Below are 24,905 nucleotides of genomic sequence, written 5' to 3'. Positions count from 1 at the left end.
TAGCAGAACTGTTTTCTAACAGACCAAAGGAAAATTATTTTTTCTTCCTAGTCCTGGCTGGGTTCACATACAACTGTAAACCTTGTTGGATTGTGAATTTTGTATTTCTAGATCCAACCAGTCCATACTTCAGGAAATAAAGCCCGACTGCTCATTGGAGGGAAGGATAGTAGAGGCAAAGATGAAGTACTTTGGCCACATCATGAGAAGAAAGGAAAGCTTAGAGAAGAAAATGGAAGGAAAAAGGAAGAGGGGCCGACCAAGGGCAAAATGGATGGATGGGATCTTTGAAGTGACTGGATTGACCTTGAAGGAGCTGGGGATGGTGACGGCCGACAGGGAGCTCTGGCATGGGCTGGTCCATGAGGTTACGAAGAGTCGGAAATGACTGAACGAATGAACAACAACAGCAGACTTTTTGCTAAACAAACACGGACATTGTCTTCAAGCAACATTCAGAAGCCATGGCATGTTATTTTATTAATTCTTAGCATGCATCTGCCATGGCTCAATAATCTAAAATCTTGAGAGTTGTAGTATGGTGAGGCACTAGCATCTAAGGTGAAGAATGCTAAATACCTTGTAAAGAACTACAACTCTCCATGGTGGTTCACACTCTCATCACATCTCCAATAGACTACTGCAACACTCTCTACATGGGGTTGCCTTTGAAGACTCCTCGGAAACTTCAAGTAGTCTAATGGGCGGCAGCCAGGTTGCTCACTGGAGTGGCGTACAAGGAGCATACCACCCCCCTGTTGCGTCAGCTCCACTGGCTGCCAGTCAGCTACCAAGTTCTGGCTTTAGCCTATAAAACCCTAAACCAGTGGTTTTCAACCTTCCTAATGCCATGGCCCCTTAATATAGTTCCTCATGTTCTGATGACCCCCAACCATAAAATTATTTTCGTTGCTACCTCATAACTGTAATTTTGCTACTGTTATGAATTGTAATGTAAATATCTGATATGCAGGAAATATTTTCATACACTGGACCAAATTTGACACAAATACCTGATATGTCCAAATTTGAATACTGGTGGGGTTGGGGGTGGAGTTTGAATTTGTCATTTGTGAGTTGTAGTGGCTGGGATTTATAGTTTACCTACAATCAAAGAGCATTCTGAACTCCATCAATGATGGAATTGGACAAACTTGGCACATAAAACCCCCATGACCAATAGAAATTATTAGAAGGGTTTGATGGGCATTGACATTGGGGTTTGGAGTTGTAGTTCACCTACATCCAAATAGCACTGAGGACTCAAACAGTGATGATTTTGGACCAAACTGGGCACAAGGCCTCAATATGCCCAAATGTGAAAAGTGGTGGAGTTTGGGGAAAATAGATCTTGACATCTGGGAGTTGAAGTTGCTAGGATGTATAGTTCACTTATAATCAAAGCGCATTCTGAACCCGACCGACCATAGAATTGGGCCAAACTTCCCACACCAAACCGCCATGATCAACAGAAAATACTGTGTTTTCTGATGGTCTTTGGCAACTCCTCTGACACCTCCTTGTGACCCCCCCCCCCCCAAGAGTCCCAAGAGCAGGGTATAGGGTTACAGCCTGTGCTGGACGGGGTCGCACTCCCCTTGAAGGCGCAGGTTCGCAGCTTGGGTGTGACCCTGGACTCATCGCTGAGCCTGGAGCCCCAGGTTTCAGCGGTGACCAGGGGAGCATTTGCACAGCTTAGGCTCGTGCGCCAGCTGCGCCCGTATCTTGGGAAGTCTGACTTGGCCACGGTGGTACACGCTTTGGTCACATCCCGCCTCGACTACTGCAACGCTCTCTACGTGGGGCTGCCCTTGAAGACGGCCCGGAAGCTTCAGCTAGTCCAACGCGCGGCAGCCATGTTGTTAACAGGAGCAGGGCGCAGAGAGCATACAACGCCCCTGCTGTCCCAGCTCCACTGGCTGCCGATTTGCTACCGGGCCCAATTTAAGGTGCCGGTGTTATCCTACAAAGCCCTAAACGGTTCCGGCCCAAAATACCTTGCAGACCGCATCTCGGCCTACGAGCCCACGAGGACCTTGAGATCATCCGGGGAGGCCCTTCTCTCGGTCCCGCCTGCCTCACAGGCACGTCTGGCGGGGACGAGAGAGCGGGCCTTCTCGGTGGTGGCCCCCCGGCTGTGGAACACCCTCCCTGCTGAAGTTAAACAGGCGCCCTCCTTGATGGCCTTTCGTAGGAGCCTGAAAACATGGCTCTTCGAGCAGGCCTTCAACTGAGTGTTATCATTGGAACGATACTGGAATGAACTATGACTATGAAATCGACTATGACCCCAGGATTTGACGAAGCGGATTTTTAGCATAAGTATATGTTATGTAGTAGTAGTTTGGTATGTACTGTCGTGACTTACTGTACACTGTCTTTTCTATGTTGTTGTTCACCGCCACGAGTCGCCCTAGGGCTGAGAGTGGCGGTCAATAAGTGCAAGAAATAATAATAATAATAATAAATAATAATAAGTTCCAGGTTGAGAAACACTGCCTTTCCGAGCCAGTAAGAGTACTAAGATCTGCTGGGAAGGTTCTGCTCTCGATCCCACCGCCTTTGAAGGTTCGATTAGACAGGGCCTTCTTGGTGGTGACCCCTTGGCTGTGGAACTCCCTTTCTAGTGAAATCAGATCAGTCTCTTCCCTCCTGGCATTTAGGAAACAAGTGAAAATTTGACTATTCAGACAGGCATTTGTTGAGTGATGGAAACACATGTATCATCTTGTCATGACACAGTTAGAAATGAAGCAGCTGATTTATGTTTAAGGATTGGTGCCATGCGTTGTTTGCGTATTGGATTTATCATGTCTGATATATTTAATGGTATTAACTTGTATTTTATGTCTACTGTTTTAATTATTTTATGCTATGTTTTAATTGTGTGTATTATTGAGGCATTGGATGTTTGCCTAGATATATGATGTATGCCTTTCTGAGTCCCACTTGAGTTGAAAAGAGCGGGATATAAATGAAGTAAATAAATGAATAAGTAAACTCTCAGGAACCTATTGCATTGAACCATGGCAGTGAAAGTTGGATCAAAATGCATTAATTCTACAGTGTATGCACTCTAAGACAATTGAGATGGATTGGGAGTCAAAACCGAAATATTTCTGGGAGAAATCTAAAATGCATGTGTAATCCTGAAGTCAAATTATGATGGTGACTGGACAATAACAAGTTTGCAAGGTGTGTTTTGCAGTATCAGCCATGATGTGGCCTTAATAATATCTTCAGTTAGACCAGTGTTTCTCAACCTGGGGGTCGGGACCCCTGGGGGGGTCATGAGTGGGTTTCAGAGGGGTCGCCAAAGACCATCAGAAAACACATATTTCTGATGGTCTTAGGAAGCCTTTTGGCAGAGAAGGCTGAAGATCTCTGCCTGTCCTCATCCTTGTTGGGGTTGGTGAATGACAACTCCCAGAATTCAAAAACAGCCCCCCCCCCCCCCCAACCCCACCAGTAGTTGATGTTGGCCATGTCGGTAATGTGCCAGGTTTGGTGCAGATCCATTTTGGGCTGGGTTCAGAGTGCTATTTGAAATATAAATCCCAGCAATTACAACTCCCAAATGTCAAGGTCTATTTCCCCCAAACTCCACCAATGTCCACATTTGGGCATATTGAGTATTCATGCCAAGTTTGATCCAGATCCATCACTGTTTGAGTCCACAGTGCTCTCTGGATGTAGGTGAACTACAACTCCCAAACTCAAGGTCAATGCCCAATAAACCCTTCCAGTACTTTCTCTTGGTCTTGGGAGTTCTGTGTGCCAAATTTGGCTTGATTCTTTTGTTGGTGGAGTTCATAATGCTCTTTGATTATAGGTTAACTATAAATCCCAGCAACTACAACTCCCAAATAACAAAATTAATTCCCCCCAACCCCACCAGTTTTCAAATTTGGGCATATTGGCTATTTGTGTCAAATTTGGTCCAGTGAATGAGAATACATCCTGCATATCAGATATATACATTACGATTCATAACAGTAGCAAAATTACAGTTACGAAGTACCAATGGAAATAATGTTATGGTTGGGGATCACCAACACATGAGGAACTGCATTAAGGGGTCACGGCATTAGGAAGGTTGAGAACCACTGAGTTAGACCCTGCTTTATAATAGGCCTCTATATCTATGATGCCACATATCCCTTACCTGAAATATTTTGAGTTTTGGATTTGATTTGATTGAATTTTGGAGGGTTTTTTTTTTTTAAATGAGACAACCAGATTAGTTGTACATTCCTGCATGATAGGAGGATTCGACTAGATTTCCCTTGAGGTCCCTCTATTCCAACTCTAAAGTTCTGTGATTCTGTGTTGCAGTAGTTTGGGAAGAACCAGTTTATCTAAATAAGGGTTCTGTGGAATTCAACAAGAGTGATTCTTAGTAGTAGAAGATGTTACAAGGCCACTGAAGACTTTTTGTGTCATAATGTTGCTAGCACCAGTCAGATGGGGTTGCAATAGCAAAAAGCACTCAGAGTGCTATGTCAATAATTGAATTGTTCACAAAAAGAAGGAAGGGGATGGAGAAGAAAAAGAAATGTGGCATCAGTTTTTATTTTTGCATGAGCTTTTGTGGATATAAACCACTTTTTCGGAAGTGGTACCAAATGGAGTGGGTTTACAGGTAAAGGTAAAGGTAGTCCCCTGACATTAAGTCCAGTCATGTCTGACTCTGGGGTGTGGCGCTCATCTCCATTTCTAAGCCGAAGAGACAGCGTTGTCTGTAGACACCTCCAAGGTCATGTGGCCGGCATGACTCCATGGAGCGCTGTTACCTTCCCGCCGGAGCGGTACCTATTGATCTACTCACATTTGCATGTTTTCGAACTGCTAGGTTGGCAGAAGCTAGGGCTGACAGCGGAAGCTCACGCCACTCCCCGGAATTGAACCTGCGACCTTTCGATCAACAAGCTCAGCAGCTCAGTGCTTTAACCCACTGAGCCACCGGGTTTATATCCATAAAAGCTCATGCAAAAAACCCCAGAAAAACCAAGCTACTCTTTAAAACCATTTAGTTGCTGCCTCATTTTCTCTCTCTTTCCCTTCCTTACGACAACTTTAGCAACAACAGTACCAACAGTGTAAAATAAAGGTAAAGGTTTCTTCTGATATTGTCTAGTTGAGTCCGACTCTGGGGGAGGTGCTCATCTCTCATCTCATCTGTTTAGCACAAATAGTAAAAGCATTTATCTATAGAATTTCACAGAATTACACTGTTGTTGAGGCCCCCTGGTGACGCAGCGGGTTAAACCACTGAGCTGGTGAACTTGCTGAATGAAAGGTCAGCGGTTTGACTCCAGGGAGCGGGGTGAGTCCCAACTTCTGTCAACTTAGCAGTTCGAAAACATGCAAATGTGAGATCAATAGGTACCACTTCTGTGGGAAGGTAACGGCACTCCATGCAGTCATGTTGGCTGCATGACCTTAGAGGTGTCTATGGACAATGCTGGCTCTTCGGCTTAGAAATTGAGATGAGCACCACCCCCAGAGTCGGACACGACTAGTCTTAATGTCAAGGGAAAACCTTTACCTTTACCTATGTATATATGCGTGCATACACACAGTTTTAAAAGGTTTGGATAGCATAGGAAAGGGTGAACACCCCTATGATGTTTGTTTTGCTGTCTGTGCCCCTGTTCAGAAGATTTTGTCTCACGTTTTGTCCCTGTGAGACTTGGATTTTGAAAATTTTGGCTCCTTGTGAAAACAAGAATTGATGATAAAGCTTCAATGGAGACCCCCTTTCCCTATGATACTAACTCTTCTTGGAGTGAATTGCCCTTCTGAGAGGGAGATTTTTCTCACTTTCTGTTGTCTCGCCCCCATTCTTAACTATGAGTCATTTGTAAATTGGATGTTTGTAACTCAGGGACTACCTGTAAATATAAAAGGGACCTCTTTTCTTGATAGATGGGAAATAAGTCTGAAAACCAAGCATCATAATTGATTCATATGAACGCTCTTTTAATGAAATCTATGTTGCTGAATATGTATCAAGCTAAAATAAAGTTAACACTTTTTCTACTGAAACTGATTATATGGAATCTCTTTCATAAATGAAGGTGAAATGAAGTCCTTCAGAGAAGCAATTTAAATCAATTCAATTTAAAACCAAATCAGGTCTGGTTAGTAAGCATGAGCAATTAAATAATGTTTTAAACTGTGTTCAAAAGTAGGGGGCGCTGGTGATTCGATTCTAAAGTCACGTCTGAATTTTTCCGAAAAATATTTCGAACTTCCGAATCAATTAGTTAACGGCAGATGTGCATGCACAATAGGGGAAAACAGTACTGACAATGGGGAAACATCAGAGGCTTCCCTCTCCCTTCAAACAGAAGGGAGGCAGTTGAACTTTGGTGCCTTTCCCCTGACTTAGGGAAGACAACAACAACAATAACAAAACTTTATTTATATACCGCTCTATCTCCCCAAGGGGACTCAGAGCGTTTTCCAAGTGACATAATCAATACATACAAAAACAACTAGGTGTTGAGATCCACGAGATGTATTTATTTTTATTTACTATGCTTCTATACCGCCATTCTCAGCCCGACGGCGACTCATGGCGGTTTACAAAATGGCACAGTTCGATGCCCACAACCGTACAAAAATAATTTAAACATTAAAAACATTTAACACAGGTAAAAAATTCATTACAATTAACATCAGTAAACACAATAAAAACCATAAGTCCTCCGCATTTCATTACCAGTCATTATCCGGTCACGTTGTCCAACCGTTCTGAGATCAGAATTTAATAGCTACACTGCGTTTGGGAAGGCCTGCTCATATAGCCAGGGTTTAACTTTTTTGTGAAACGTTAAGAGGGTGGGGGCTGATCTAATGTCCCTGGGGAGGGCATTCCACAACCGAGGGGCCACCGCTGAGAAGGCCCTATCCCGCATCCCCACCAATTGAGCCTGTGAAGATGGCAGGGCCTCCCAAGAAAATCTTAAACTCCTAGAGGGTTCGTAAGGAGAGAGATTATTATTAAACTTTATTTGTACCCTGCTAACATCTCCCGAAGGACTCAATGCGGCTTACAAAGACCAAGGCCTCAATAAAAACAACATAACAATACACAAAAACAATATAAAGCAAATAAAAACATAAGCAATAACAGTAACAATACATCATACCACAGTAAAACTAGGGCCGGGCCAAATGTAATGGGTACAGATTAAAAAGTGCTGAGTATGTCAGGTGAAATGTAGGATATTAGGGTAAGTGCAATGTGCAGACAATCTTTAATCTCTAATAAAGTGCTTCTGGGACATATTGCTGGGGTTTCCTATTCTGGAAAGGCACATCGGAACAACCAGGTCTTCAAGCTCTTCCTAAAGACTGTCAACGTAGGGGCTTGTCTGATGTCCTTGGGGAGGGTATTCCAAAGTCGGGGGGCCACCACAGAAAAGGCCCTGTCCCTCGTCCCCACCAGACACGCCTGCGACGCAGGTGGGATCGTGAGCAGGGCCTCTCCAGATGAACGGAGAGAGCGTGTGGGTTCATAAACGGAGATGCGGTCACGCAGGTAGGCAGGTCCCAAACCGTTTAGGGCTTTGTAGGTGAGCACCTGCACCTTGAATTGGGACCGGAAAATGAACGGCAACCAATGGAGCTCCTTAAACAGGAGGGTTGACCTCTCTCTGTAAGGGGAAGATAAGTTTGGACAGGTAAGCAGGGCCAGAACCGTTTAGAGCAATTTAGAGTAATAGTGTTATAATGTTGAAAACACAACCCAAAAACAGAAAGGAGGCAGTTGAACCCCAAGAAAAAAACAACTGTGGTGCCTTTCCCCTGACTTGGGGAAGGCATCTGGGGGTTGAGGTTCAGCACAGGAGTTTTCAGAGAGAATAGATAAAAGTGACACACAAAAAAACCAAAACCCAGCACTGAAAGGCTTTCTCTAGGTTTCACACAGTCACTTTATTAATTTTTCACTCTCCCTCCCAAACTTTTCCTTCGTTCTTCTTTCTCTCTTTTTATCTTCTCTCCCTCCCTCTCCCAAAAGCTTTTCTTCCTTCTTCCCTCCTTCCTTCTCCAAACTTCCTTTGGCTCCAGTGCCTTTGCCTGCCTACCCTTCCACCCACCCACCCAGCAGCAGCAGCAAAAAGATCCCAACCACCCTTGTCCTTTCCCTGGCTGGAATTAACCTTCCAGCCACGTACTTGGGTTTATATACAGCAATGGCTGCTGGATGCTAGATAACCCCTCTGTTGTGGCTCAGTCTGAGCCTGAGCTTTCTGAGCCTGAGTTTCCTCAGGATGAGGAAGATGATGCGTTACAGATTTCTGAACAAGTCCCTGTTGTTTATGGAGACAATGTTGATACTGAAGACGAGGCGGCGTTTCAGTTTCCCAGGGAAAGGAATGTTGTTTTAGAAGATGGTCATGATTTGAGTGAAACTTCACAGCTGCAGGTGGAAGAGTCAACCGCTCCATCTGTGAGCTCAGTGCTTGTCTATTCCCAGGCTGGCCAGTCCCAGGATAATGAGTTATTCGGCCTTGAAGGTGATGGGGATTTAGTTAGGGAGGACCGTTTGCAATTAAGGGTATGCGGAAGTGTTCGGCTTGCTAACAAACGAGAAGTTCGAGGTCAACGCAATGCTTTCATGCTAGGAAAGCATATTTAACGATCTGGTTGAAGTCAACCCTTTGTCAGTGCTACTTTACTTACACCCTGTTAACTTCTCTGGAATTGCCACGGCTTTTGGGGAAAGCTTTTGGCTCTTTGGGACTTCGGTTTGGATCTTGGTTTCTGGGGACTCTGTCATGCTTCCATGGATTCTTGTTTGACCAATGCTTATGGATTATACTTCATGTTATTTGCCTTTGGACCCTTGGAAACTCTGCCTTTGCATTTAAGACTCTGTTTTGGCTATTGAACTGTTGCAACCTTATTTCTATGTTTATGATTTTGCTTTTTCTTCAATAAACTACAAAACCTACAGCCTCGGTGTGTGATGATGTTCTGAGCAAGGTGAATCTGTCCTGAGTTGTGAAACCCTCCTCTTTACAAAACATAAGCCCTGATTGGCTGGGAGGCAAGCACTTTAGGCTACGCCTCCCAGCAGGTTTATTTTCATCAAAAAGGCTTTCTCATACTTCCAAATCGACTTCTGAGCCATTGAAATCAATGGCCCGTATCGCTTCGAAAATACAGGGGAATTCTGACTGGCAAGTATGCTTCGGAACCCAGCTTGGAAGTGTGAAACTTCCGACTTTAGTTCCGACATCCGCAACTTCCAACTCGCCCATGCCTACTGGTTAGACTGCATCTCCTATCATTTCCAGGTGATGATTATATTGCTTGGAATTGATGAGTTGTCACTCAACATTTCAAATGGCAAAGATGAATGGTACGAATTATGGTAAGAAAATGACTTGTAATTTCCTCCATGGCTGCCATGCTCATCAAATGAAAAAATCCTTGTTTTTTTTTTTTCCCCAGGGAGGTGGTGGATTCAATGGTTCAGCATTTTAAAGTGACAATATTTGGGGACCGCAGACCAGTTTATGATGGGAAAAGAAGCCTTTATACAGCCAACCCACTCCCTGTGGCAACAACTGGGGTAAGTTAGTTTTGTCTTGCCTCAAGTTCCCATGGTTCGCAAGCTAAAGTAATAGCTTCCCTCAAATGTTTCCTTTCTGAGAATGGTAATTGTAGAGTCAGCAGACACTTCATGAAGCTACAACAAGCGAAATGTGGGTGATAACCTATAGTCAGGGAAGCTGTTGGAAAAGAGCATGGTTAAGGACACAAATGTGGGTCATTTCTGCATTTCACATGGAGAAAAGGCTTAAACGGTTGGGTTCAATGTGCAAAATTCAAATAGAGTTTTTGAGATCAATATACTGGTCTGGATGCAGTCTCCCAAAAAATAGTCTTATATAGTAAAGGTAAAGGTTTCCCCATCACATTGATTCTAGTTGTGACCGACTCTGGGCGGTGGTGCTCATCTCCATTTCTAAGCTGCAGAGCCAGCATTGGCCGTAGATGCCTCCTAGATCATGTGGCTGGCATGATTGCATGGAGCGCCATTACCTTCCTGCTGTAGTAGTGTCTAGTGATCTACTCACATTTGCATGTTTTCTAACTGCTAGGTTGGCAGAAGCTCGACCCAGCAGCAGGAGCTCAGCCTGCTCCCCAGATTTGAACCGCCAACCTTTCAGTCAGCAAATTCAGCAACTCAGCGGTTTAACCTGCTGCACCACCAGAGGCTCCCTTATTATTATATAGATGAACCTTGAAACATAGTAGAATCTCTGCGTGTATTTAACTTCTATTGGATTGTAATTGTTTTAGTGTGGGTTTTGGAAACTCGATATCACATCCTCAGGTGGACACATTAGACACTCTGAAATATATGACACTGTTTTGTAGAAGGGTAGGCATACTGGGGAAATGGGGTGTGGTTGTGGGACAGTGGAACTCACATTTTGCTTGCCATTACCAAATTGAAAAATGCTCCTCTAATGCTGCCATTAGCCTTGCTGTCAGCTTTTTTTGAGAAACAAATACAGGGTGAGGCAGCATAACTTCCTTTTTTCAAAACTTAATAAAACCTATTGTATGAATCAGATTTTTTTTATATAATGTAGGCACATACCTGAAGTTTTGTTTTACGTAGTTTTGAAGATCAAATTAGGTAGGTGACGTCCCCCATTCTCCATTCTCCATACACTGAGTAAACCGATTTCTGGCATTTGTTATGACTCTTGCCAGCATAGCAGGCGTTATGTTGGCAATTTCTTCCTGGATGTTGGTCTTCAAATTTTGTAGGGTCCTTGGACAGTTCACATAAACACGGGATTTCAAAAAACCCCATAGAAAAAAATTACAAGGGGCCAAATCTGGAGAGTGGGCCGGTCACTCCAAATCCGCTCGAAAAGTAGGCCTCAACGGCAAAAGCACGCTCCTCACTGTTCCAACACATGATGGCGACTGAACTGTGTCAGGACAAAACTATACTCCCGTCTTTCGAACGAGCGCTCCGCTACGTCTTCAACCGACTGAATGGCGCGCATTTTAAAAAGAAAGTTATTCTGCCTTACCCTGTAGTTTGTGGTGTCCAGTTTTTCTTGGACCTCTGGCTCAGAAGGAACACATTTAAACCACAACACCCTCTGCATTGTTGTCCTAACCTCCCCAACCCAGTTGCTGCTTGAAATCAACCATGGATACATATGAAATATGTTTATGTATTTTCTATATAGACATTCCCGGCTTTTTTATTACCCTATTTACTCAAATCTGATACTCATGATTTAAAGCTTAATTTACTTTGTCAAAAGTAGGACGTGCATTAGCATTAAGGTAAAGGTAAAGGTTTTCCCTTGACATTAGGTCTAGTCGTGTCCAACTCTGGTGGGGTGGTGCTCATCTCCATTTCTAAACCAAAGAGCCAGCGTTGTCCGTAGATGCCTCCTAGGTCATGTGGCCAGCATGACTGTATGGAGCACCATTACCTTCCCGCAGAATCAGTACCTATTGATCTACTCACATTTGCATGTTTTTGAACTGCTAGGTTGGCAGAAGCTGGACCTAGCAGCAGGAGCTCACACCACTCCCTGGATTCGAACCGCCTGCCTTTCGATCAGCAAGTTCAGCAGCTCAGTGGTTTAACCCATTGCGCTACCAGGGGCCCCATGTATTAGCATTAGATTCATATAATATGGGTAATCTTAGTGCTGAGCCAAAGCCAAACGGAAGGTGCTTCAGGAACATCTAGAGCTCCTATTTGAGGAACGTCAGCTCTAATTTCATTGCTGTGGCTCAATGCTATGCAACCCTGGGATTTGTAGTTTGGTTAGGTGAGGCCTCAGCATTATTTGACAGAGAAGGCTGAAGACCTTGTAAACCTATACAATTTCATAACATTGAAGCAAGGCAGTTAAGGTGGATTCATTCTACAGCATAGATACACCCCAAGGTTTTCCTTTTCATTGCTGGAAGCTTTTGTATTCTAGTATTTTTATTTTAAAGAAGGAATTTAAAGGATGCAGCAACTGTAATGCACACTTTTGTTGATCAAATTACAAATATGCCACTGCATATTACATTCGGCAACAAATACCTTTTTTTTTTCTTTTTTTCTTTTTGGTTTCAGGGTTTTGGAAATTGAACACACATTAGATTTTTGATAACCCATTATTTCGAACTGTATTTTCAATGTATGTTCAAATCTCTTTGGTACAAGGCTTGGAAAATCACATTCTATAGCAAAAGAATGCATATTGTCAACATGTTTTCCCCTGATTCCTGTACAATTTATTCAGGTGGATTTTGTATATTTTGGAAACAAACTCCACCTACATATGTAAACACTGGGATTCTACTTTTCAGCCATTTCCACTTTTTGACAGTGTTGTGCTCCTTCGCCTGTCAAAAAACCAGGGGTGCCTGTACTGTCGAGTATCTTGTATAATGCTTAAGAGACAGGATAACATATGTTTCAAGATTTCATGGCTGCAGTTGTGGCATATCTACAGAATTTGAGAGATGATGACCATGCATTTGTATATTCAAATTGTGAGAACAGTATGGCTAGTTGGTTGTAAAATCCTGTTTTGTTCATTAAACCAGTGGATTTGGAGAGAATCCGTGTTTCATTTTGGGAATCTTGGGCAACAGCTTTCCATTGGTTTTGCTTTATGTGTGCCTCTTCAGCTTTCTCAACCCAATGTGTTTAAAATAGCTCTCTGAAGACTGTTTTTGTTCTTCCAACAGGTTGATTTGGATGTCACCTTGCCAGGTGAAGGTGGCAAAGACCGTCCTTTCAAAGTGTCAATAAAATTTGTTTCCCGGGTTAGCTGGCACTTGCTGCACGAGGTTCTCACAGGACGGACCTTGCCTGAACCTTTGGAACTAGACAAGCCCATCAGCACTAACCCTGTTCATGCTGTTGACGTGGTGCTACGACATTTACCCTCAATGAAGTAGGTTACACTGCTGTACAAATTTTCAGTTTTTCTCAGTTGCGGAAACGAAATGTGCCGTTTCGTAATAAATTTAACATTCTGAATGCAAATATAATAATTAAATGTGTTAATTGGCTCTGGTTTTTATGCAACAACTATTTCAATTTTCTCCACAATAGGTAATTCGTTAATATTATGATAATGCGCCTAACCTTACTGCATGTATATAAACCGTGAATATTTACTAAATTTTAGTCAAATTATATTGCCAATAGTTTATACATGAGAAATATTTATTTAATTAGTCGATTGTTTATGTTTGTGCAGCAAGAAACTATATTAGTAGGCCTAATGCAGTTGAAAAGTCTGAAAGTTTATATGTCGCTTTAATCGTGACTTTAGTTTATATCCTGTTTGCTTCTCTTGACTTTTCTTTTGTATTCAAGGAAAGGATTGTCTCTTACAATGCTCCAGCAGTAGTCTGACAGCATTGACGGAGTCCATTTGCCTTGATATCTTTTTTCCATAGTGCTTTATTTACACATGTGCGAGGCATAACTACAGTAAAAAGAACAATGTAAAACGTTGTTTAACGATACTGTCTCAGTCTTCAACTGACTGACCCTCACCGTTCAAAAGTCTGGCCTTATATAGGGCTTTCTGGCTTTTGCACACGGCACTAATACTGCGTCATCAAACTTTCTAGAATATTCTAGAATCTTCCATAGTGTAAGTCGCAACATGCATTTTTTCAACCATACGTGATCACGTGATTGCTTATATCATAAAAACTAGAGCCAATATACATTTTTAAATGTCATTTTCGTTTTCAGCACCCCAAAATCATAAAAGAACAACTATTTTCAGGCCTGCAACTTTTTCTCCGTTGAACAGTGTTATCGGTTCTCTGGATCGTTCTCTTTAACATAATAAAAAGTAAACTGTTGGAGATGGTTGGTTTCAGAAATAGAAATGAAACATAAGATTGAGGTGAGGTATTGAGACTGAGGGCCATTCCACACAGCTGTATAACCCTAAATATCAAGGCAGAAAATCCCACAATATCTGGTTTAAACTGGGTGATCTGAGTCCACACTACCATATTAAAAAAAAAAAACAACTTACTGGCAGCACATGGGGTGCAGACCCGAAATTAGAACAACAGCCCTAACCTTGTCTTACTGCAGGTGAACATAGCATTGAATGAAACATGCAGAATAATCACAGGATGTCTTAAACCTACACCTGTTGATAAATTCTACAAGCTAGTTGGCATTGCCCCCCCCCCCCCATGATGTGCGACAGGAAGTTGCTGCTAAATGTGAGAGAAATAAGGTTGAACACCGTGAAAGCCATCGACTAAATGGCTACCAGCCTCCTCCCAGTAGACTCAAATCAAGGAAAAGCTTTATGAGAACTACCACTCCTCTTGGCGTCCCCCCAGCAACAGCAAGGGTATCCCTCTGGGCAGCTAAACCAGGAGACCCCAACTGGATGGCCCCCCACGAGGGTCTTCCTCCAAGAATGGGCAACTTGGAAGTCCCTGAACAGACTCAGAAGTGGATTGGGCAGAACAAAAGACAACCTGGCAAAATGGCACTACCTAAAAGAATCCGACACCCTATGTGACTGTGGAGCAGAACAGACAACTCCACATCTGTATGCTTGTCCACTATGCCCTGCCTCATGTACAGAGGAAGAATTGTTGAAGGCTACAGACAATGCCATTGCTGTTGCCCGTTTTTGGTCAAAAGATATTTAGTCATCTGCGCTCCTTCTATTTTTATTGGTTTTATACAAATGCAATGCTTTTGATATGAAATAAATTACGATATATTCCAGTTCAAAGCGGATAATGTGGGATTTTATTAATCTGTGTGGAAGGGGCCTAAGAGACCAAAGAATGAAACCAGGTGCCCAGAGTTTAATTTCTACCTCTGCTACAAAGTTGTTAAACAATTTAAGATGAGTCTCTATCTCACAGCATGGAAACTGGGAAAACAAACCTATTGTACATGCCGTAAGCAGAAGTGAAAGAATGTATGCGCAGCACTTCAAGGACAGAAAGTTCTACACAGATAGAAAGAAAAGTTATTAAAGTAGCTTTCAAAACCACTGAACCAAAAATGCTGTTTCTTGATAAAGTCCTCATTTTTTGTGCTCCTAAAAACACTTGAAAAACATCCTTTTTTCTCTTCTGACAAAGTACTAAGTAAATCCCCTTCATCTAAGTGAGGTTTAAGAGAGGAGAGCTGGAACCTCAGCTAGCACTACTTAGATCAGGGGTGTCAAACTCATTTTGATGGAGGGTCACATCTGCCTTGTGGTTGCCTTCAAATAGCCGTTGAATCCATGAATAAAGAAGGCCAAGTATATTATTTTACATGGTAGTCAATAAAATACTGACTGCCATGGATCCCCAGATGTTATTGAATGACAATTCCCATCACTTTTGGTTATCCACCATGTGGACTGGGGATAATGGGGTTGCAACCCAATAGCCCTCTGTAGCACAATGAGTTAAACCAGCGTTTCTCCATTTGAGGGTCAGGACTCCTAGGTGAGTCGAAAAGGGGTGTCGGGTGCTGCCAAATACCATCAGGAAGCACAGTATTTTCTGTTGACCATGGAGGTTCTGGTGGGAAGTTTGGCCCAATTCTATCGTTGGTGGGGTTCAAGATGCTCTTCGATTATAGGTGAACTATAAATCCCGGCAACTGCAACTCCCAAATGTCAAGGTCTGTTTTCCCCAAACTCCATCAGTGTTCACATTTGGGCATATTGAGTATTCGTGCCAAGTTTCATCCAGATCCATCATTGTTTGAGTCCACAGTGCTCTCTGGATGTAGGTGAACTACAACTTCAAACTCAAGGCCAGTGCCCACCAAACCCTTCCAGTGTTTCCTGTTAATCATGGGAGTTCTGTGTGCAAAGTTTTGTTCAATTCCATCGTTGATAGAGTTCAGAATGTTCTTTGATTGTAGGTGAACTATAAATCCCAGCAACTACAACTCCCAAATGATAAAATCAATCCTACTTGAGGATTTTGAAACAGAGAGCCATTAAAGTCCCAAAGCTTGTCTTTTGCCCTCTAAGCTATCCTGTCACTCTATGGTGAAATATTGGATACTATCCTTTTCCCATCCCAACCAAGATAAACATTTCAGCTTCTTGTCCCTTTGGCTTTTGAATGTGGAAGCTTTCATCTTAAGTAACCAAATGTTTTTAGGTTGACCCTATACAGTAAGCCACTCCTTTCCGAATTACCTTTTTATAAGATACTAGCCGTCCCCTGCCACACATTGCTGTGGCCCAGTCTGGTGATCTGGAAAATAAAGTAATGAGAAAGTGTTGATTTCTAATATATGTAATGTCTTTATGCTTGTGGGTAAACACTATTTCTTGCTGTTTCTTTGTCAGTGTTAATGTGGTGATTGTCTAGTTTGCCTACTCTGGAACATGCAACATATCATTGTCCTTCTTTAGGGGTCCCTTTCAAATCTATGATACTATATCTGTGTGTGTGTGAATCATATCTATCTATCTATCTATCTATCTATCTATCTATATCTATCTATCTATCTATGGCTGGATGGCTCTTCATCAGGAGGGCTTTGATTACGTTTTCTTGTCCTGGTGAAGGGAGTTGGACTGGTTGGCCTTAAGTATGGGGGTTCTATGTGGGAAGTTTGCCCCAATTCCATCGTTGGTGGGGTTCAGAAGGCTCTTTGATTGTAGGTGAACTATAAATCCTAGCAACTACAACTCCCAAATGTCAAGGTCTATTTCCTCACACTCCGCCAGTGTTCACATTTGGGCATATGGAATATTCATGCTAAGTTTGGTCCATCTCCATCATTTGTTCATATTTGGGCGGATTGAGTGCTTGTGCCAAATTTGGTCCAGATCCATCATTGTTTGAGTCCACAGTGCTCTTTGGATGTAGGTGAACTACGACTCCTAAACTCAAGGTCAATGCCCACCAAACCCAGAATTTTCTGTTGGTTGTGGGAGTTCTGTGTGCCAAGTTTGGTTCAATTCCATCGTTGGTGGGGTTCAAAATGCTCTTTTATTGTAGGTGAACTGTAAATCCCAGCAACTACAACTCCCAAATGACAAAATCCATTTTTGAGTGGTAGTCACTGCTTAGGGTTGTGGGTGTATTGTGTCCAAATTTGGTGGCAATCTGTCCAGTGGTTTTTGAGTTATGTTTATCCCACAAACGAACATTGCATTTTTATTTATATAGACTGTTTGAAGAAGAATCTGTATGAGCAACAGTAGTATAATTTGACTCCTTGTTTTTACACAGGTATACACCTGTAGGCCGCTCTTTTTTCTCTGCTCCAGAAGGTTATGACCATCCCTTGGGAGGTGGCCGGGAAGTATGGTTCGGATTCCATCAGTCTGTTCGGCCTGCAATGTGGAAAATGATGCTAAACATAGATGGTAAGACAACAGAGCTGTGTACGTGATGGCATAAATGAAAGGAGTTGTGTCAGTTTGTAGAACTGTTACCTTTTTCGCAATTGTGTTTGGAAATTAAAATGCTTGGTTTTATAAGTCTCACTTTAGAGTACAGGTTAAGTCTGTTGCCTTTGTTTTATGGCCTACACACTTTTTCCTTGAGTTGAAAGACACATGTGGCTAAACAAGTCTCTGTGCCTAAAGGACTTTCAGGTTAATTCATTTGGTGGAGGTGAAGGAATATATATTTGAGGCACTTCCAAACTGTGTTGTCACATTTGAACTGCAAGTCGTGATCACTTTCCTCCCTGTTGCTCTTTAATCTGACTCTTAGTCTTCCCTAAACCAGGAGTGGATGGATTTCGCTTGAATGGAGTAAATCCTTCACTGTAATCCTGTGGTTTAGTGTTTAAATAAAGCGAGATTGCATTCTTGCATCTTAAAAGTGAAGGCATAAGTGACCGTATTTATTTATTTGTCATGTCAGGAGTGAACTAAAACAGTTGTATTGCATTAAAAACAAACAAACAAAACACAAAGTTTCCAGGCTTGGTATTCTATTAAATGTCCTTTGACCAGTATCTGGCCACTTGGAGTGCCTCTGGTGTTGCTGCAAGAAGGTCCTCCATTGTGCATGTGGCAGGGCTCAGGTTGCATTGCAGTCGGTGGTCTGTGGTTTGCTCTTCTCCGCACTCCACAACCAAAACAGTTGTATTGCATTAAAAACAAACAAACAAAACACAAAGTTTCCAGGCTTGGTATTCTATTAAATGTCCTTTGACCAGTAGCTGGCCACTTGGAGTGCCTCTAGTGTTGCTGCAAGAAGGTCCTTGATTGTGCATGTGGTAGGGCTCAGGTTGCATTGCAGTCGGTGGTCTGTGGTTTGCTCTTCACACTCGCATGTTGTGGATTCCACTTTGTGGCCCCATTTCTTAAGGTTGGCTCTGCATCTCGTGGTGCCAGAGCGCAGTCTGTTCAGCCCCTTCCAAGTCGGCCAGTCTTCTGTGTGTCCGGGGGGGAGTCTCTCATTTGGTATCAGCCATTGATTGAGGTTCTGGGTTTGAGCCTGCCACTTTTGGACTCTCGCTTGCTGAGGTGTTCCAGCGAATGTCTCTGTAGATCTTAGGAAACTATTTCTTGATTTAAGTCGTTGGCGTGCTGGCTGATACCCAAATGCGGTGGGCCGGAGATGTCACTGCCTTGGTCCTTTCACTATTGGTTGCTACTCCCCGGCGGATGTCAAGTGGTGCAATACCGGCTAAACAGTGTAATTTCTAAGGAGCCCCCGGTGGAGCAGTGGGTTAAACCCCTGTGCCGGCAGGACTGAAGACCAACAGGTTGCAGGTTCGAATTCGGGGAGAGGCGGATGAGCTCCCTCTATCAGCTCCAGCTCCTCATGCGGGGATATGAGAGAAGCCTCCCACAAGGATGATAAAAACATCAAATCATCCAGGCGTCCCCTGAGCAACGTCCTTGCAGATGGCCAATTCTCTCACACCAGAAGCGACTTGCAGTTTCTCAAGTCGCGCCTGACACGACAAAAAAAGTGTAATTTCTGCAGTAGTGTAGGGTGCAGACACCCCGTGATAATGTGGCATGTCTCATTAAGAGCCGCATCCACTGTTTTAGAGTGGTGAGATGTGTTCCACACTGGGCATACATACTCAGCAGCCGAGTAGCACAGCGCAAGGGCAGATGTCTTCACTGTATCTGGTTGTGATCCCCAGGTTGTGCCAGTCAGCTTTCGAATGATATTGTTTCGAGCGCCCACTTTTTGCAATTCGCTTCTGGAATGAGAGAATCAGCCATCTACGAAGACGTTGCCCAGGGGACGCCGGATGTCTTGCAATCCTGCGGGGAGGCGTCTCTCATGTCCCCCTTATGAATCAGATTATGATACTTTTTTTTTCAGGGAAGTCAGTAGTCATGGGTTCTTAGTGGTCAGTCTCTGAGTTGTACCATATTTCCGCCCACTTCTTTCATAACACTGCTGTCTCTTGTATAAAGAACACATTTGATTTGAATAGGAAAATTATTGGTGTTTTACCTGGTGTTTCCTTTTGCAAAATTGGTTACTTTAATTTTGTTGGCAGTTTACATTTAAGTGATGCCAAATCAGTAAAAGCAAGTAATGGCTTAAAACCAAATATCGAGGAAGAATATTGGATAATCTTTAAACTGAGCTGCGGTGGCACAATGGGTTAAACCCTAGTGCCGGCTGAACTACTGACCTGAACACCTGAAGGTCAGCAGTTTTAATCCACAAAATGGGTTGAGCTCCCATCTGTCAGCCCCAGCTTCCCATACGGGGACATGAGAGAAATATACCACAGGATGGTAACACATCTGGGCATCCCCTGGGCAACATTCTTGTAGACAGCCAATACTCTCACATCAGAGGCGACTTGCAGTATATTCATTCTCAAGTCGCTTCTGATACAATTAAAAAAAACCCTGAAACCACAGGCAACACTATAATTATTTACCTGAATATACCCTTAATATTTTCCCTGATGCCAAATGTAGTTTGGCAAGAATGGGAAACAGAGGACCATCTTAATGGTTTTATGTGCAGAAAGTCCAGGTAGTGGCAGGTGTATAAGCCAGGTAAACACTGAAGCCATTTGGAGTTAATGAGCCAGTGTTTTTAGGAGTTTAAGCATTATATTATGGGTCTGCAGACCTGTATTTGAATCTCTGCTCAGTCATGGGAAACCCATTGAGTGCAAATTATGCTTTCTTAGCCTAAAAACAAATTCGGTAAAGAAAACTATGGTAGATTTGTCTTTCCATAGGTTGGAAACAGCTATGTTCAAATATAGACCACTGATTTCAGGTTTGATTAGATCAGTGATTCTCAACCTGGGGTCCCCAGATGTTTTTGGCCTACAACTCCCAGAAATCCTAACAGCTGATAAACTGGCTGAGATTTCTGGGAGTTGTAGGCCAAAAACATCTGGGGACCCCAGGTTGAGAACCACTGGATTAGATGATAGAAGGAGATTTAACAAGTTATTTTAAAAGTTATGTGGTTCTATAGAATTAATTGGTCCCTAACTCCTTGCCTTCATTTTATCTGTGTTAATCATGGGCCCAGTATCGGTATCATCCGTTTGATTCGTGTTTCGGGTTCTTTCCATCCATTCGGATGGCACGGAATGGGAAGACCCCTCCTGAAACGAAAATAAACTTGATACAAAAGGCAGGTGGGAGTGGGTACCAGCTCTAAACCTGTTTTTCGGATCAATTGCCATGCGCATAGGCCCAAAGCCTTAGTCACCTCCAGATTGGATTACTGTAATGTACTCTACGTGGGGCTGCCCTTGAAGACAGCTCTGAAATTTCAATTGGTCCAGCGGGCGGCAGCCAGGTTACTTACTGGGGCGACTTACAGGGAGCGGTCAACCCCCTGTTTAAGGAGCTCCATTGGCTGCCGTTCATTTTCCGACCCCAATTCAAGGTGCAGGTTCTGACCTACAAAGCCCTGAATAGTTTGGGACCCGCCTACCTGCGTGATCACATTTCTGTGTACGAACCTGCACAATCTCTTCGTTCATCTGGGGAGGCCCTGCTCTCGCTCCCACCTCCCTCACAGGTGCGATTGGTGAGGACGAGAGAAAGGGCCTTCTCCATGGTTGCCCCTTGACTCTGGAACTCACTCTCCAAGGATATCAGACAAGCCCCCACATTGGCCTGAAAACATGGCTGTTCCAGTGTACCTTCCCTGAATAAAGGAAACAATCCCCCGCAAACACTCTGAGAAGCACTTTAATTACCCATTGGGTTGCTCTTTACTTTTGATTTAAAACCCTCCAAATAGCTACATCCTCTGCTCATGTCCAGCATTTATTTTTAAAGTTTTAAGTATTACATTTGGCCCAGCCATAGGTTTTTAAACTCTTGTGTGTTATTGTCTACTTATGAGTTATATTAATTGTATTGTTTATTTTTGGTTATTGATTGTTATTTTATTATTGCTTGTTGTTTTTGATGTGCTGTTGGGCTTGGCCTCATGTAAGCTGTGCCGAGTCCCTTGGGGAGATGGTAGCGGGGTATAAATAAAGTTTTATTATTATTTTATTAAAGCGCCCAGGCCTGCCAGGGCCTGAAGCCGAATGCCAAGTAAGGAGCGCAGCTTACTTGGCACTCAGATGCAGGCCCTTATAGGCCTGGGTGTTTTGGGGCTATGGTTTGTGGAGCAAGACCACCGGCAGCAAACACGATGGGTCTTCAACCCCAACCAGGGAGCCCTTTTGACTCCCCAGATGAAGGTGAGGCAAACCCCTCCAAAAGCACGCATTGGGAAGGGGAGCCTGGGTGGTAAGCTCCCCACCTGCACAAATAATGCTCCAAAAGAAAACTGATCATTCAGCACTGAAAACAAAAATCTGCCCTCCTAATTTCGGGATGCTCAGTAGAAACGGATCGAGGCCTCCACCGAAAGCTGGAACACAAAACAGATCAAGCATTATCCCGAATTCACACGACTAATCTGTATGCTTTAAATCAGGGATCCTCAAACTAAGGCCTGGCGGCCGGATACGGCCTTCCAAGATCATTTACCTGGCCCTCGCTCAGGGTCAACCTAAGTCTGAAACAACTTGAAAGCACACAACAACAACAATCCTATTGCATCAGCCAAAAGCAGGCCCACACTTCCCATTGAAATACTAATAAGTTTATATTTGTTAAAATTGTTCCTCGTTTTAATTATTGTATTGTTTTTAACTGCTTTTGCACTACAAATAAGATATATGCAGAGTGCACAGGAATTCATTCAATTTTTTTTCCAAATTATAATCTGGCCCTCCAGCAGTTTGAGGGGCTGTGACGTGGCCCGCTGTTTAAAAAGTTTGAGGACCCCTGCTTTAAATCAACCAAAGCTGAAAGGTGACAGGCAAAGTGCTCATTCATTTTTAGCTTGTTATGCCTAGGAATTTAAGCCTATGATGTGGGAGAATCACTTCGCTCTAACTTGTTTGGAAATTTGGGCAAGAAGTCTTCTGAAACGTCTTAAGCTCTGTCCTTTCACCACAGAGTACTTACAAAATCTCTTCCAATTGGCTTGGCAAATGCTCACCATGGTGACAAACTGCCGCAGGTTGGGGCTTTGCCGGGGTTGGGTCTCGACCATTTGTGGCCATTCAGTTCATTGGCATCTGCAGGCATCGAGCGTGAGCCATGTAAAGTTGGCAGGGAGCTGGTGGTGACGCATATCTGAAGAATGTTTTGTTGTATTTGTATGGGGAACATTCTGTTTGGTGCGCTCGAGGCCTGGGAACCTCAGAAATATCTCATTAACTGTTTCACAGTCTAGTAATTTTGCTGTATGGAAAGTGCTCCCAATGTGTGCCTTGTGTCCAGTCAGTACAGCAAAGGTGGGAATGTATTCATCATGACTTTGTTAACCATTTCTAATGCAGTAAACTTTCAGATACTCCTAAATGCTGCTTTAGTACATATCATGCTGAATGTATGTGTTACACAGATTATATTCTTTTTCTGTTGTAAACTATTGCATAATGAGCATTCATTGAAAAAATAGATAGCTTGAGCACAGGAAATGTCAGCTATGTTTTTAATAATTTTTTTAATTTGCATTATTTCATTGTTTTATGTTATTTTTAAATATGGGAGGATAGAAGCTAGTTGTTATTTTGTGTTGGCAGGGATGGAGGAAATTATGGGTTGGGTTATTATGTAGTTCTTGTTTTAGAATTTAGATTTATTGGGCCATTTTGCTTCTAATTGATTGTGAATAATGAGAATAATAATAATAGGTAGTTCAGGCCAAGGTATTTAGGCACTGCACCCAGTGTACCGATCACCACTGAGACCAGGTGGTCAGCACACTGGGTGCAGTGCTAAAGACCATGGCCTGCACTTGAAAACAATCTGCATTGACAAAGTCACCATCTGTCAGCTGCAAAAGGCCACACAACTCAGATCTGCACGCATTATTCACCGATACATCACACAGTCCTAGACACTTGGGAAGTGTCCAACGTGTGATCAAATACAACAGCCAGCATAGTGATCTTATTTGCTGTGTACTAATCTTGTTATGTATCTAATAATAATAATAATAATAATAATAATAATAATATAATGGCAGAACTTCAGAGTTGCTTTGGATTTCTGATTAGTTAAGATGACATGCTAAGCTCAAAACTAAGTGTGAATGCAGATGTACAATATACCGTGATATTTGGTTCTTTCTGATGTCAGAAGTCATTTGAAGAATACTGGATCTTGTTGGAATTAAAAAGGCATGTTTGATTAAATAAACATAAATCTTATTTATTATTACTTGAATTCAAACTGCCTACTTTACATTCTTCCATTTGTTTAATCATAAACAAATGGAAGAATGTTTAACCATTGTTTAACCATGTGTTTTGAACCTGTAGTTTCATAAAGATCTAGATTTCTAATTTTTTTCTAAATCAAATATTGAAAATATTGTTTAACCATTGTTTAACCATGTGTTTTGAACCTGTAGTTTCATAAAGATCTAGATTTCTAAAATTTTTCTAAACCAAATATTGAAAAAGTGTAATTGAAAATGTAAAGCTAAATTTGATACGCCTTTTCATATAAATATGAAGTCAAACATGGGATGGAAAAGTCTCAAACTTCATACTTACAGGTAGAGAACCAAACTCTTGCAAAAAAAATTGTCTTTTCTGCTCTCCAGGAAAGAACGGCTTTGGAGAACATCCACTTCCTTATCTGTCTCTTTAAACATTTTCTCTTTTTAGTTTCTGCCACTGCCTTCTACAAAGCACAACCTGTCATTCAGTTCATGTGTGAAGTTCTTGACATTCACAACATTGATGAACAACCGCGACCTCTGACTGATTCTCACCGGGTAAAATTCACCAAAGAGATAAAGGGTAAGTAGAAAACAGAGCAAATGAACCCTAGAGAGCAACCCACAATATTTTCAGTACTCTTTTCTGCCCTCAAACTCTCTTACGTGAATGTCAAAAATTCATACCATAACTCTTCATCTTTTGTAGCACATCTGTACTGATTTATACATAATGCATGTTCTGGTAATGCATGTGAATTCTGGCATATTTCTTCATTTTTAACCTCAAAAACACCTATTCTATTAAATCCAGGGGTGCCTCCCTTATCAATATAATTTGGGGTTACCTTGTGAACAGATCCTTCTATCACTGGGAATCATAATCTGTGTTTCATGAGAACCAGCATCCTTATTTGGGCTTTGGGAGTGCAATAAACCGAGTGCATAAAAGTTTTTTGTTATCCGGTTTCTTTTCTATGTTGACTTTTTAATGAGGAAGATATCTGTCAATTTCATTAGATATTCAAAAGCAAAGCCATGCACGAGGTTGAGTCAAAAAATATCCACACTCTGGTTATATTAAAACTTATCAGCACTTTCGCTATGAGGACATTGTCTCCCCATTCAATGCTGTGCAGTTTTGAAAGTGTTACGTCAGTTTATTTGAAACTGCAGTGAAAGAAAAA

At 42.4% G+C, this 24,905-nt stretch overlaps 1 protein-coding gene across 1 annotated transcript in view; it reads left to right on the top strand.

Moving 5' to 3' along the window:
- The window catches only part of LOC132780767 (protein argonaute-3), a 95,834-nt gene that overhangs the window by 30,672 nt on the left and 40,257 nt on the right, over nt 1–24,905 (top strand). The window contains exons 3-6 of the mRNA XM_060784534.2: nt 9,469–9,589; nt 12,748–12,956; nt 17,251–17,387; nt 24,167–24,301. Of these exons, the coding sequence (XP_060640517.1) occupies nt 9,469–9,589; nt 12,748–12,956; nt 17,251–17,387; nt 24,167–24,301 (602 nt within the window). The remainder of the gene's footprint in view (nt 1–9,468; nt 9,590–12,747; nt 12,957–17,250; nt 17,388–24,166; nt 24,302–24,905) is intronic.

This window comes from Anolis sagrei, chromosome X (assembly GCF_037176765.1).
Source record: "Anolis sagrei isolate rAnoSag1 chromosome X, rAnoSag1.mat, whole genome shotgun sequence".
Taxonomy (NCBI): domain Eukaryota; kingdom Metazoa; phylum Chordata; class Lepidosauria; order Squamata; family Dactyloidae; genus Anolis; species Anolis sagrei.
This window is presented reverse-complemented; position numbering and strand designations above follow the sequence as displayed.